The following is a 15,360-nucleotide window of genomic DNA, read 5'->3' on the forward strand; positions in this document are numbered from 1 at the left end:
TTATGATTGGTGGAACATCTGGAAGCCTGCCGAGGGGCAGCGCACAAAGCGCTTGTCAGCACCGCCTCATCTTCTTACCAGTGTGGAGGCTCTGAAAACAAACAGTAAAGCTATTAAGTAAGAGAGCATAATTGATTGGAAATAATAACTTCTCGAATCCATCTGTACATGTTCGAGCCTGAATCTGATCCGGAATATGAGAGTGGACAACAGGAACATCCTCAGCATCTCTGTGCAGTAAATATTACGCCCATTAATCAATGTCAATTAGTTCAATCACAATCCATAAATAAATTTTTTTCCTTATATGCCCATTAATAGTTGTACGTGTGGGAAATGCACTAAAAAAAATATATAGTAAAATACTATATAGTATATAGTAAACCTGCACCGTTGGTTATTTGTATGCTGGACTACATTAAATGCCTATACCTAGTCTGATGTCCGAGCTTTTGTCTCACAGGGATTACTTTTTTTCAAACGTTTACCTCATTATTTGAAACTTTGGCCACATTTGATACAAACATCTGACATTGTAACATTACATACTGTACATGGCAGAAAATAAGGAAATGCATAATAGGTCATAACAGTTAAGTCTTACTCGTGTGCACCTGGAGATTCCTCAACTGTTTGGAGGAAAATTTCTTCTTACCTTGTTAAGTTTTGCTGTATAGGTTTGTGGCATGCATGTGACCTGCATGTGTTGGTGTGTGCGGTGTGTAGGGGATGTGAAGCCTTCCATATCGGGTCCTCCTCCAGGGGAGTTTGATGGCGCTTCCTCCAGACCACAGGATCCCAGCAACCCCAGTGGACCCTCAGATATCCCCTCTAACAAGCCTGCTTGGTATGACCCCCAGCACATGGGCCCCTGGAACCCCAACCAGCCGGTAAAGACCTGGGTTTTTGTGTGTGTGTTTGTGTGTGTGTGTGTGTGTGTGTGTGTGTGTGTGTGTGTGTGTGTGTGTGTGTGTGTGTGTGTGTGTGTGTGTGTGTGTGTGTGTGTGTGTGTGTATGCATACCCTCTTAGAGTCTTTGTAGGCACTTTTTGCTTTCACTCTCATTTTTGCTTTCCATCACCTACATTTTCTTTTATTAATTTTGCCATATTGCAGGACCTTTTTGTGAAAGTGCATATCAAATCTATAATAAAGGGGGTACAGGGGGTGACTGTTGCTCAGGAGGTAGAGCGGGTCTTTCACTAACCACATGGTTAGTGGTTTGATATGAGCAAGACACTGAACCCAAGTTGCTCTGGATGGGCAGACCAGCACCTTGCGTGGCTGTTGGAGTGTGTGTGTGTGTGTGTGTGTGTGTGTGTGTGTGTGTGTGTGTGTGTGTGTGTGTGTGTGTGTGTGTGTGTGTGTGTGTGTGTGTGTGTGTGTGTGTGTGTGTGTGTGTGTGTGTGTGAGAGAGAACAGGTGAATGAGGGGAAAACTGTAAAGCACTTTGTCCGTTAAGATAGAAAAGGGCTATATAAGTGTAGTCCATTTACCATTTAAAATCTAAGCCACGTTAAACATGGTGAGGCCTTTGAGAATAGGAACACTCAGTTCCATGTTCCACCTGGCACGCGTTCCACAAGGCTGCAGGTGCAATTTTTTTCAAAGATAAAGAAGGATTGAGACAGAGAGGGAAAGAGTATATTAGGTGGGTATGTGCTCTTGGAAGAGGTAGGTAGGCGAAAGGGATTCTGCTAGTACAACCGAGTCTGTGGAGCTAAACAACCTCCACCACTGAGGCACCACACATTGAAGAGTTTGGATTGAGATTACCTGCCTCACAGTTATAGTAGGACTACTCATCGTGCATTTGCAGATTATAGTGAATGAAAGGCCTCATAAACCTGAATGCATGCATTCAGGAACTTCATGTAGGTGGTTGCCGTGGTAGTGACCTCACTATAGGTGAGCATTTGTGATTTGATTTTAATGTGAGCAGCAACAGGGAGCCATTGGAGTGTAATGAAACGTTGAGTGACATGAGCTGAACAGATGTGCTGCTGCATTTTGGACCATTTACAGAGGTTTTATTGTGCATGCTGGCTGTCCTGTCAGAAGGATGTTGCAGTAGTCAAGGCAAGAAATTACCGCAAAGGGAGTTGAGCTCAAACATAAGACCTAATCTTGCTAATGTAATATATTGTGAAGTGACTTGACCGAGTGACAGATACAACATACTCAGTGAAAGTTACTTGAGCATCAGTCATGATATCCAGATTTCTTGCAGACTTGTGATCTACACTGAGACAGTAGGGTCACCTGGTGGGAAGGATAGATAGAGCTGGGTTGCACATTGGTATAGCATAACGCAAAGCAACAGTAATAGAATCCATGAGAGTGGGTGTTCAGACCAAGGGAGATTGTGTATATTGAGAAAAGGGAACTAAGCACTCACAGGCTTTCAAGGGGAGGCTTTTGTAAGTGGAAAATATTTTCCTAGTGTCTGTAGTACAGCTGATCTTGTTTTGTTGAGTCCAGCCTCATCCCCTCCCCTGTTCCCTGTTTTACAGCAGCTTCCATCCCCTGAGGTAGGTTCAGTCCTGCCCCCTTCAGGGGACTCCTCCTGATCTGCATCTGCTTTCTGAATTTTTCTCCCCCCAGCCTCCTTTTGACCCAAACCAGCCTCCACCTCCTTGCCCTCCATGGAACAGCCATGAGGGGATGTGGAATGACCAGAGGGACCCAGGGAACTGGAGTGGAGGTCCACCCAGAGAAGGAGGCCCCTGGAGCGGTCCAGGTGGATCTGAACCAGGCCCTCCATCTTGGAACTCATATGACCAGCAGCCACCATGGGGGAACCAGCCTGACCAGCCTCCCTGGGGCCAGAGGGAGCCCCCATTTCCTCCACGCATGCAGGCATGTGGTAGATGATTACTGTGATTTGACTTCCTTTGCTTTGTTTTCTTTTAGCAGTTTTACTGTATTGCATGCTCTACATGTATCATCAGTAATTACAGTATATCCTGGTCTGAACTCTAATTTCAACTTTTTGCTGTTGTGGAAAGGACACAATGTTGCTCTTTTACATGAATGACTGTATTGTCTTTAACTTTAATTTTTACAGAGACCCCCCCATTTCAGAGGACCCTTCCCTCCCCACCAGCAGCCACCTCCTTTCAACCAGCCCCCTCCACCACCACACAGTTTTGGACGCTTCCCGCCACGATTTATGCAGGATGACTTTCCTCCCAGACACCACTACGACAGGCCGCCGTACACCCCGCACCGCTTTGACTATGCCCAGGGAGAATATCCTGGAGGTGAGTGCAGAGAGACAAAGTGATTAATAAGTAACTCTACTCAAATACATCTGTAAAACTAACTGGTTTTGCGCCTATAATTGAATTTAATGAATAACTTTCCTCCTGTATTTTAAAAATATCCAACTTTGTTTGCTAGACATGCCAGGTCCTCCTCCCCACCACCATCCCAATCAGAGGCTCCCTCCCCCAGGTATGGGGGCTGATCATCCTCCGTGGGGTGGGAGCCAGCACCCGGATTTTGGACCACCCCCCCATGGCTTCAATGGCCATTCACCCCACATGCGACATCGGCAGCATCCAGTCCAAGATGACCCAAGTCTTGTGCCAAACGTACCCTACTTTGACCTGCCAGCTGGTCTCATGGCTCCACTGGTCAAAGTAAGGCAGTTGCTTCTGATTTGAGGACGTATGCATGAAAAAGTATTTAGAATGTTATCTGCTGTTTAAACTTCTCAGGTGATGACATTTCTTTTTTGCTAGAAGAAAGGCATTAATTGAATGTTACTAGAGGAGAGAAGAACAATGGCAAAGACTGAGACAGCACTGCCACAGTGGCTTACAGAATGGTTAAGATCCAAGACTATGGAAGTAGTTTACAGAGTACTTTTTAAAACAAGTTGGAAAACAGACTTAATTAAGACTGCAAGTAACTAATGACGGAGAAATTTCCAAATACCGCAGATTATAATAATGAAATAGGCCCATCCAATTCTTTCAGAGTACTGTAGTTTTAAAAAATAAGAAAAGAATTATCCACTATCAGCACAGTTTTAGAATTGGCGCATTAGACTCCGTTACCCAAAGCAGAAAAACCTGCATGTCTCATGATCTTTCTTGTACTGTCTTTTGCTCAGCTTGAGGACTGTGATTATAAACCTCTGGACCCTAAAGACATCCGACTGCCTCCACCCATGCCACCTAGTGATCGTCTGCTTGCTGCTGTTGAAGCTTTCTACAGCCCTCCATCCCATGATCGGCCTAGAAACAGGTACTCCAGGCACTCCGTCTGCATGAGGGATCATACAAAAATTTAAATTGTAATTTGGGTAGTGTATCAGAATTTAATCACTTTAGTTACAAGTGGCTGTTGTTAGCTGAATGAAAGGCAGAGATTTAACAGCTTTCTGTCATTTGAGCATTTCACTGTGAATGGCTGAAAACACAGAGAGAACTCTGTTTGATGCATTGAGTGTTTTTAGATTTATGTTGATTAGTTTTACCTGAATGCCAGCTTTGTCCTGAGTGGCCACTGTAGCTTATTGAACCCAAGTCTTTTCCTATCCCACACTGACATTTCTAAGTATAATTAACAAATGATCTTTGGCTAAGAACAGACACTGGCTTGTAGAGAGCACATTAACTAGATAATAGCCAAGTTTTGTTTTTGCCTTTTTGCAAATATCTCTAGCAATTAATGTTAATTATCTACTGCTGATATAATCTGCAACAGGCAATATTTGTAATTTGAAGTTGCAACAGTCTGTGGTGGGTTAAAAATGTTTAAGATATTGCAAAGAAAAAAGAGCAAGGAGAAAGGGTTAGGGTTAGTTCAACCTTGAACCGGATCCCAAATGAAACGGATTTATTGGGAACCAACTCTACAGCAGTCATATGGGGCCTACTTTTCACTGTTGGCCTTCCAGTCCCGTATTTCGTCTTGTCAAGTTCTCCATTTGTATTTGCATTGCCTTTATTAGCTATGCTAGGCAGTCAGAATTAGGCTTTTTTTTTCCAGCTATGCGTTCGTATTTTATGATTTCATTACAAAGCAGTTTGAGAAATGACAGCATATCAGTAGCTAGCAAAAGAGCACCATGGAACCACCAGGTTGTCTTCAGTAGTTGTGTAGCAGCAGCAGTTACCTCAAGCAGCATCTATGTAGTTCTGATAGAAATTGCTCAGGTCATAGAGTTTACAGCTGGCTGTGGTTTGTTCCTCCACTAGTGAAGGCTGGGAGCAGAACGGCCTGTATGAGTTCTTCAGGGCCAAGATGAGAGCCAGGAGGAAAAAGGGACAGGAGAAACGCAACAGGTGAGCTTCCTCTTCTCCAGAAGTCTTCCTTATCCTTTGTAGGGGGGGTGTCACTGCTCTGTATTAAGGGATGGAGACACCTGACCCACATGTTAATGATGTCAATTTAATACCCCCCACCTGTACCTGTCAACCTCCCCCCTCCCTGTATGCCACACTCTTTCCAGTGGTCGTGGAGGCAGTCGTTCCAGGAGTCACTCTCGCAGCAGAGGGAGGTCTTCGTCTCGCTCCAGCTCTCGCTCTTCAAAGTCCTCCAGGACACGGTCCCGCTCATCTCGTTCCCGCTCCCACAGCCGCTCCCGCTCCTACTCACGGTCCAGGTCTGCAAACACACATATCACACAGACATCTGTTTGATACCTTTATGCTGATATGTACATAGAGTATTGTATAAAAGTTTTAGGCACTAAATGTAAAGTGAGGAGGCTTTCAAAATAATGGAATGAATAATTTTTAGTTACCGATGAACGTCAATCAAAAAAGAAACACAGAGAAAGAAACTAAACCGAATCAGTGTTTGCTGTGACCCCCACTTTGCCTTTAAAACAGTTCTCCTCGGTACACTTGTGCACAATTTCTCAAGGTAGGTTTCGCACATCAAATCTACATTGATGTAGAAATTTCGCAGGTAGGTTTTTCCAAGCATCTTGGAGAACTTGCCAAAGTTCTCTGGATTTAGGCTGTCTCAGTGTCCTCTGCCTCTTCATGTAATCCCAGTCTGACCCCATGATGTTAGGATCAGGGCTCTTTGGTGTGCTAGAACATCTGCTGCAGAACTCCTTGTTTCTTCTTATCACTGAAGATAGTTCTTTGACTCTGGCTGTGTGTTTGCACCCGTCCTGCTGCGGAATGAATCTGGGACTGATCAGACGCCTCCCTGATGGTATTGCCTGATGGATAAGAAAAACAACTAAACATTTGAAGTGTTTAAAACTTTTGTACATTACTGTATGTATGTTGGAATGTGATCTCTTAAATCATGAGGAATCATATTCAGAAACACCCATGGAAATCTTTTCAAAATAGTAATGAACTCTACTTGTGCATAGGGAGGGACCAACTATTTTTATTGTTCGTTAGAAAGTGAAATAAGCAGTTGTGGGACAGACATGCAGGAAGCAGAGTTGAAATTATTGATTTTTCTTTAACATTTATTCTGAATTCATGTCCCTGTCAGCGCTGATACAGGAAGAACCTGTGACAATGGATACTTTCCTGCATTGGGAAGTTTTTGAGAGGGAGAACAATGGTTTATCTACACGCTTTAGAGTTATCCATGTCATGGGTGTCTGACAGACATGCTTATGTTTTAATTAATACAGCTGTCTACACTGGCCATGTAATGGCGTGTGTTTCACTTGTGACCAAAAGCATATATACCCTTCAAGTCTATTTTTTTTCTGTTTTACATGTGTAGCTGAAGTGGCTGTGTTAATGTGCTGCTACACTGAGTCAGATTCAGTGGCTTCCACGCTCCATATGAGCAGAGTAAATAATTCTTCCAGCTTTCTTCTTGATGTGTTTTAATCCTGGCATACTACGTACTTTAATCCACCTCTCTATAGGTCCAGGAGTAGATCCAGATCATCTCGGAGTCGCTCTCGCTCCAGATCCAGATCCCGTTCACGTTCACCCACCAAGAGACGCCGTGGCCCCAAATCCCGTAGCTCCTCTCCTCCGTAAGTCCCCCTTACTGCTCTGAGGTGCTAATATAAAAGACTCTTAACTGTAGTATAGATGACCACCTCTCCTGCTCTCAACAGCTCCACATCAGTGTTGGGTGGTCCTCCCTCCAAACTGTCTACAGATACCAGGCTAGGGGAGGAGAACAAGGGCCATCAGCTCCTGATGAAGATGGGTATGCGCTTTCTTTTTTCTCTTTATTTCATACGTTTTAACTGCCTATGAATTGGACTGACTCTTTGGGAACTTTACACCAAAGTAAAATGAACCACATACTGTATGCAGTGATTTCTAGCTTTCCTTCCATTCTTCTTGTGTTGTCCTGTCTGCTGTAGGCTGGAGTGGTTCAGGTGGTTTGGGGGCAAAAGAACAGGGCATCCAGGACCCCATCAAAGGAGGAGATGTCAGGGATAAATGGGACCAGTACAAAGGTGTGGGTGTGTCGTTGGATGACCCTTATGAGAACTATCGCAGGAACAAGAGCTACAACTTTGTCGCTCGCATGAAGGCACGAGAGGAAGGTGCATACACTGACTTCTATGTTGGATATGAAATGGAATTCCATATCGCTCACATTTAACTGCCATGATAAGCCAGTTTCTCTTACTGTTTTGGCACAAGGAAAAGACAATATTTTTTCTGGATATTTTGTTTGTAGGGGTCATATTGTGTTCAAAGCCTAGACATATATGAAAATGTATTGGAATTCACTTTATCTTTATACCTCTGGAATTGATGCAATTTTTATGAAACAAGATGAGATTACCATGCTACATAGAGTACTATAATCTTTAAACAAAATCTAACTGATCTCATCCTTCTTTTCTTGATTCAGTGAATCGGGAACCTCAGGAGGCCCCTTCAACTGACTGATGTCTTCAAATGGCGTCAAACAACATCTTCCCCGTCACCACCTCCACCAAGGATTGGAATTTCAGATCGGCTTTTCAGATCTGTCTGTTTTCGGACCAGGAGTTTAGTCAGCAGTCCCAAATCTTTCCTCTTTCCGCAGAAACCAGAGTGACAATAACATACAAAGTACCACCACACTTGTAAAGGTTGTGAAAAAGTGCAAAGCCTTTTTGCTCTCTGCTCAGTTTAAGAGCTTGGATGGGTGTGTCCTAGCAGTAAGCATCACATTGCAGATGGAACAGTGAGCATTAACACTCGTAACAGTGCAGAGCTCAGCCAGGATTTTTAATTCAGCAGTCTTCAAGGACACTGGACACAGTGTAATGTAGCACTCACTTTTGCTCACACAGTTTTTCCACTCCTAGTGTTTTGGATTTGAAATTTTTTAACAGTCTCTAAAAAAGAGTCTCAGACTTCCTTCAGTGTATAGACTGATAATAGAAAGGTGACTTATATTTTGCCTTAACATTTAAGATAGCTACAGAAAATAAATGTGACAAATTTTGAGAAAAAATTCAGAGTACAAAAAAGTCAAATGCTGTTTTGAAAGTGAGTGGACCTCTTTCATTTATACAGACATGACAATAATTGAATGGGGTTTGTTAAAGTTTGTTGAAGTTTGTTAATTATTTTAATTTGGGTTTCGCACAGTTTTCACATTAGTTCAACCGATTCAGAAAAAAATATCATTTGCCCCTCATTGTGTCTCCATAAAATGATTTCAGTTTTATTTGCTGAGGATTTTGAAGATAATTAAAAAAAAAAAAAAATCTTTTATAAAACTCAACAGCAATGTTTTTCTTCCAGAAATGACATCTACTCACTAATCTAGATTTTTCTAATGGAAGTATTTTCTGCTGAATGAATAGTCCTGATGAAAACTGCTCACTGTGGGTGGTGTCAAAGATCTTATTGGTGAATTTATCGTAGCTTCTGCAAATAAAACTGAAGATTTATATATTCTAGATATCACTAGGAGTAAGTGGAATGATTTTTGTCATTTATGTGAACTGACTTTTTTAGGACAAAAAAAAACAGAATAAGGTATGGTGGCTTTGGTTGTTGGTTTTTCACTGTTGATTATGGTTATACTTTTCCATGTAATGACTACTTCGATGGAAATATGTAAGTCTGTCATTTAGTTTTAGTATTAAAATAAATCCCTCAAAACAAAAAGTAATAAATATGAAATCACCATAGGGACATAACCTAAATAAAAACAACTCTGACTCTCAAATGTGCCTTTTCTTTGATTACGTGTAGATGTTGAAGGAAAAGGCGATATTCAGTGAACAACACTTTTGTCATCCGTCAGAGTAGTGGATTCTTTATCTTTTGCAGCTGGATTTTGTTCTGCAACCATTAATAAGTATGGAATGTACATAACTGATGACCTAGTTCAGCATCACCATACTCCAGTGTAGGTGGTATCTTTTTTTTGTGCCATTTTTCCAGAATTGAAAAAGTGAAGACATGCATCTGCTTAAAATATGTTGTTTGGAATGGAGTCCCATTTCCACCAGAAAAAGAAAACAAATGAAAATGTAGGAATTCTAAAAATAAAAATACTCCCGGTGAGTCCAAATTCTGCCTGGCGATCTCATACTTGGGATTGAAAAGATCCAAAGGTCAAACTTTTCAACTCAAATGCCTATCATAATTTTGTCATAGTAGACTTAGTCAATTATATGACCTAAGTCTACATTTTGACCTACAAGTCAATAGTGTAACTTAGTGTATTATTTTTGTTTTGTACAATCTAAGAGTGAAAAAAGCCAAGGAGCGTCATAGAAAAGTTTGGGCACCCCAAGAGATATGAACTCTGAGAACTTTCATCAAGGTCTCAGACCTTAATTAGCTTGTTAGGGCTGTGGCTTGTTCACAGTCATCATTAGGAAAGGCCATGTGATGCTAGTTTCAAAGCTTTATAAATACTCTGACAGCCCAAACATTGTCCCAACAATCAGCAGCCATGGGCTCCTCCAAGCAGCTGCCTAGTACTCTGAAAATTAAAATAACTGATGCCCACAAAGCAGGAGAAGGCTATAGGAAGATAGCAAAGCGTTTTCAGGTAGCCGTTTCCTTAGTTCGTACTATAATTAAGAAATGGCAGTTAACAGGAACGGTGGAGGTCAAGTTGAGGTCTGGAAGACCAAGAAAACTTTCAGAGAGAGCTGTTGGTAGGATTGCTAGAAAGGCAACTCAGAACCCCTGTTTTACTGCAGATGACCTTCAGGGAGATTTAGCAGACTCTGAAGCCGTGGTGCACTGTTCTACTTTGCAGCAACACCTGCACAAATACGACCTTCATGGAAAATCATCAGAAGAAAACCTTTCCTGTGTCCTCACCACTAAATTCAGCGTCAGAAGTTTTCAAAGGAACCTAAAGGAGCCTGATGCATTTTGGAAACAAGTCTTGTGGACTGATGAAGTTAAAATAGAACTTTTTGGCCACAATGAGCAAAGGTATGTTTGGAGAAAAAAGAAGCAGAATTTCATGAACAGAACACCTCTCCAACTGTTAAGGATGAGGGTGAATCAATCATGCTTTGGGCTTGTGTTGCAGCCAGTGGCACAGGGAACATTTCACTGGTAGAGGGAAGAATGGATTCAATTAAATACCAGTAAATTCTGGGAGCAAACGTTACACATTCTGTAAAAAAGCTGAAGAGGAAAGGAGGATGGCTTCTACAACAGGAAAATGATCCTAAACACACCTCAAAATGCACAATGGACTAAATCAAGAAACCCAAGCTTAAGGTTTAGCCATGGCCCCCACAGTCCCTCCACCTAAACATCATTGAAAATCTGTGGGTAGACCTCAAAATAGCAGTGCATGCAAGACTGTCCAAGAATCTAACAGAACTAGAAGCCTTTTGCAGTAAGAATGAGTGAAAATCCCCAAACAAGAACTGAAAGACTTAGCTGCTCCAAAAAGTGTTTACTTTTTTTTTTTTTTTTTTGGTGTGATACTTGCCAAAGATACATTTTGATTGGAACGGGAAGTTCCTCCTTACCCAGTAAGTACCTGGCATGTTGCTCATTAACAGAATTTATGGAACATTATCTATGCAGAACTTTTAATGAAGTAGTGTTTGTTAAAATCTTTTTAGCATAGCTTATGTTATGTGAGCATGGTTTACTGTCGCTAACATTACTTATAGTTCTGAGACATTGATTGTAATGCGACTGACAAAAATAAGCAAAATAAAAAAAGGTCTGACTGAGAGTACATTTAACAGCTTGGTAGTTAAATAACTAGTTGTTTGACTTTACCCCAAAAAATTTGCATAAGCAGAAGTGGACAGCTAATAAAAGCCCTGCCTTGTGGCAATACTGGCGACTCTCTTCTATTGAAAGTAAGGTTTTCCAAAATGCCACTGGATTTGTTAGGTGCTTTCGTGAAAAGAAGAGAGCTAAAAGAGGAGAGCTATACAGATCTGAAAAGTAGGTAAATGTAGCAACAACAACAGCCAATGGGGAAACTCGAAACATTCGGCCAGCTGACCAATTGTGTAACTTAAGCGCTCACTAAGTCAGTCAGAGACACTTTCAAATTCAATTCAAGTCAATTCTATTTATACTCATTATAGTTATATTTACAGAGACCCAACATTACCCCATGAGCAAGCACTTGGCGACAGTGGCAAGGAAAAACTCCCTTTTAACAGGCTTTCATAAAAAGGTTAACTTTTGATAACTCTACTGTTCATATACTATTTTAGGTTCCTTGTTTTATTAGTTGTTATTAGTTCTCGTGTCCCATCAGTCTGCTTTGTAATTGTTATTATTTGTTTCAATGGTTTTACACAGTCTTTTACTTGTGAAGCACTTTATAAAAGGGCTGGGCAACGTCTACTGAATTTGCATATGATAATGTCTACAGTGAACAATTGCAATGGACGGTGACAACGGGGGGGTTAAATGTGGAGGTTGAGACATAGTGAAAAAGGATTAATGACAATATAACGATTAGGAATTCTTTGTTTAAGACAGTCATAGCAGAGAACGGGAGAGTTTGCTCGGTAGGTACGTCTTGATCCTCAGTTTTGCGATACAAATAAAGACTCACCCCTGATTTACTTAGGCAGATGCAAACCAGGTAGATTTAAAACAAATTTTTATGTTACTGCCTAAATTAAAACATGCTTTTACTGGGTGGTAAATAGTGTGATTAAATAAGCTTTTTTTCCTTCATAAATCAGGAGCAAGGAGCTATTATAATTAATTAAAATATAATGGCTATTATAATAATGAGAATAAACCGATCCTACAATTTTATTATTTTATTATTAAAGTTTGTCATGTATATCATACAGTCCCTCTCTGTCAGTCTGTCTTCTCAGCCCTCTCCTCCTGTCCAACAGGCCAAGAGTCGGTTCAAGAGGAGGTCTACAGCTAACAACATAGAGATACGTATCCCGGTCCCCACTGACACTGACTCACTTAAATTTAAGACCACTGTCGGTCGCGTCAAGTGGGATCCAAGAGAACAGTGATAATCTTGTCCATCAAATCCTTCCCTGTAAGTCAACAACTCATTTTGCTTTTCACTGACAGTCAATACAATCAACGAAAATAGTGCACCATGACAGCAATAGACATAGCTTGATTATTTAGTACAGATAGATTGGGTAATAAGTAGTGTTCTAAATATCATTTTGGGTCATGCATCCAACTATTGCAAGACCATCGGTTGATTTATGCTTTCTATACTGAATGTTAAGAACACAGTAAACCCAGCAAATACAGTCTTTAAACTTCTCCACTGTGTCCTGGCGAATTTCAGGGTGGTAAAGAATATCTTATGAGGGCCCACTTCAGCCTGCCCAGTGTGGAAGCAGAGGACAAAGAAGGCAAGCCTCCTATCAGTGTCAAGTTTGAGGTCCCCTGCTTCACCACCTCTGGCCTCCAGGTAAAAAATAGTTCTACTAAGGGGATCTTTCTTATGGCAGTGGTTCATGGAACAGAAGTTAAATCCAAATGTTCTGAGGTCTCATAGTTCCTCTGTAATGCCTCAGGTTTCCCTCTGGTATTTGCATAAATATATGTGTAGTGTCAGATGCAGCCACAGGAGGGAACCATTGTTGAAGGAATAGAGACAGAAGCAGCGTGTAGGCAGTAAGAACCATCAATGTTCCTTTGTTTTTCCTGATACTTGTCATAAACACAAGTAGACTCAAGGCACCCCATAAACAACAGTAATAATTAAAGACAACTAAAGTGGATGATTGCAGAATTCTTCCCTTGGTGAAGAAAAAAACATTCACAATAACAGGCCAGGTCAATAACATCTAGAGGAGGCAGGCGTATCATTGTAAAAGTCTACAATCAAGAGACGCCTTCATGAATGTAAATACAAAAGGTTTACCACAAGGTGAAAACCACTGGTAAGACTCAAGAACAGAAAGGCCAGATTAGACTTCGCCAGAAACTCTCTAAAATAGCCTGCCTCGTTCTGAACAAGATTCTTTGGACACATGAAATCAAGATTAACTTGTAGCAGAATGATGGAGAAGGAAAGGAATGCCTCATGATCCAAAGCATCCTGCGAAAGCAACCCAAGAGCTTCTCAAGGCAAAGAAATGGAATATTCTTCAATGCCTGAGTCTTCAGGCAGTCATTGGCTGCAAAGGATTTTCCTCCCAGTATTAAAACAATCCTTATGTTTATAATTATGCTGGTTTATGCTACTTTTGAACCTCTGAAAATGAGGGGCTATGTATAAAAATGGCTGTAATTCCTAAATAGTTAATATGATAATTTTGTTAAACCCCTTTAATTAAAGCTGAAAGTCTAAACACAATCACATCTTGATGGCTTCATTTCAGATCCATTGTGGTGGTGTACAGAGGAACAATTACAAAAACTTTGTCACTGTCCAAATACTTATGGACCTAACTGTATAATCGCAAAATGGATGAAAATAGATTTGAACCTTAAGAATTCGCTTCAGGTTTCATTTAAGCTGCTGTGAACTGCTGTGTGGACAGCTGTATTGATTAAAATAGATAGATGCCTATTTGTTCCATCTGACATGAGAGACAGACGACTGAAAAACATGGCTGAAATGCCTCCTGTGCAGACAAGCCTTTAGTATGTTACAGACAGATATACAACACAGAGTGCAGTTAGACACTACACAATGCAGCCATTTACAGATACAGATGGAAAATCACTTGTACATGCAGTACAAAGATACATCATTTTTTTACAAGATTTTATTTAAAAAAAATTAACTAGGGAATAAAAACCAGAGTGGGTAGGGGAAGCTTGTCGTATTCTGGTGCTATGATACTGCCATACACTGAAAACAACTCAAAGTGAACTGAATTAGCCAGTTTCAGTAATTATGTCGAAACACCTAAATCTGGAGATGGTAGGTGAAAGGGAAGATGAAGATGACATTGAGAAAGTGATCAACAGGGAATTGATATATGCAGGTCCCTGTCCAATCATATGTAGCCTGTACTTTAATGTTTTTGACAAAGAGATGAGCAACAGAGATTTGTTGAATCAAAACACGGAAACGTTACTTCATGTAACACAGTGTTTTCATTTTTTTGGAAACTGAACTCTCTGAATAGTCTGGCCCTTGGTCAGTTCACAACTAGAAGTTTATGAAACCCTTCAAAGTCCACTGGATGACATCAATACTGTTTTTAGTTCCTGAAAGCTTTGGAATGACAAGCTTTTGATCTATCTGTGAAGTTCTATATTGTGTTTTAGTACAGCTACAGATGTATTCACATTTTGATTGGAGTGTTTTAAAAACACTCAAGGGCAGCCGAGGAGTCGAAAAGCCTGACAGTGGCCATGCTCTGGGGCTACACATATTTGAGCTTCGTCCGGGCACAAGAGTGCTGGTTGTAACTTCTGAGAAGTGGGGGCCCTTAGACCTTAGGAAAGAGCTGCACTGAGAGTTTGGAATGGACTTACAGCTCTGTAATGTTTGGGTTAAAATATTTGACAGCCCCAGCAGCTAGAACCCTGTGTCCACTGGGTCACACTTACCGTAGACACACAATAACAGACCCAGACCTGACAGAGCTATGAAACTGTTCCACTCACATTCTCTCTTAGACTCTTTTTCTTTATTAGCAAGGTTTTGAAGGTTTTAGTTCCATGTGTACAATATAAATTGCAAAGATAATCTTTCAGCATGTGTTTTGTATTATTCCTGCCATCAAGTTATGTGATGGTCATGTGATAATGCAGTTGAGAGCAGACCGTTGTTGTGTTCGGGGGCACTACAGAGTCCTGGTTTTTTAAATCAGTATCATCTAGACCCCAAACGAATACATTGTTCGGCTGATTTTATCAGCCAATATTGGCCTGTCACAGATATATTGGTATCAGCATATATGTTGTCTGATACGCGCTGATATAAAAACTTTCTTTCTTTTTTTTCTCTGAACATAATGAAGAAAAGGATGCTTGGGGTATTTTGGAAAGGGTGTCATCACATA

General features: G+C 40.9%; 1 protein-coding gene across 2 annotated transcripts in view; it reads left to right on the forward strand.

The window, feature by feature from the left end:
• LOC120791069 (calcium homeostasis endoplasmic reticulum protein) overlaps window positions 1-9,128 on the forward strand; it is a 28,144-nt gene extending 19,016 nt beyond the window's left edge. For both annotated transcript variants that reach the window (XM_040129213.1, XM_040129214.1), the window contains 11 exons: window positions 727-890; window positions 2,604-2,858; window positions 3,067-3,262; window positions 3,402-3,643; window positions 4,120-4,253; window positions 5,210-5,296; window positions 5,464-5,616; window positions 6,862-6,975; window positions 7,060-7,154; window positions 7,315-7,500; window positions 7,815-9,128. In XM_040129213.1, the coding sequence (XP_039985147.1) occupies window positions 727-890; window positions 2,604-2,858; window positions 3,067-3,262; window positions 3,402-3,643; window positions 4,120-4,253; window positions 5,210-5,296; window positions 5,464-5,616; window positions 6,862-6,975; window positions 7,060-7,154; window positions 7,315-7,500; window positions 7,815-7,852 (1,664 nt within the window). In that variant the 3' untranslated portion in view covers window positions 7,853-9,128. The remainder of the gene's footprint in view (window positions 1-726; window positions 891-2,603; window positions 2,859-3,066; window positions 3,263-3,401; window positions 3,644-4,119; window positions 4,254-5,209; window positions 5,297-5,463; window positions 5,617-6,861; window positions 6,976-7,059; window positions 7,155-7,314; window positions 7,501-7,814) is intronic.
• The last annotated feature ends 6,232 nt before the right edge of the window (window positions 9,129-15,360 follow it).

Source organism: Xiphias gladius, chromosome 6 (assembly GCF_016859285.1).
Source record: "Xiphias gladius isolate SHS-SW01 ecotype Sanya breed wild chromosome 6, ASM1685928v1, whole genome shotgun sequence".
NCBI classification, from domain to species: Eukaryota; Metazoa; Chordata; class Actinopteri; order Istiophoriformes; family Xiphiidae; genus Xiphias; species Xiphias gladius.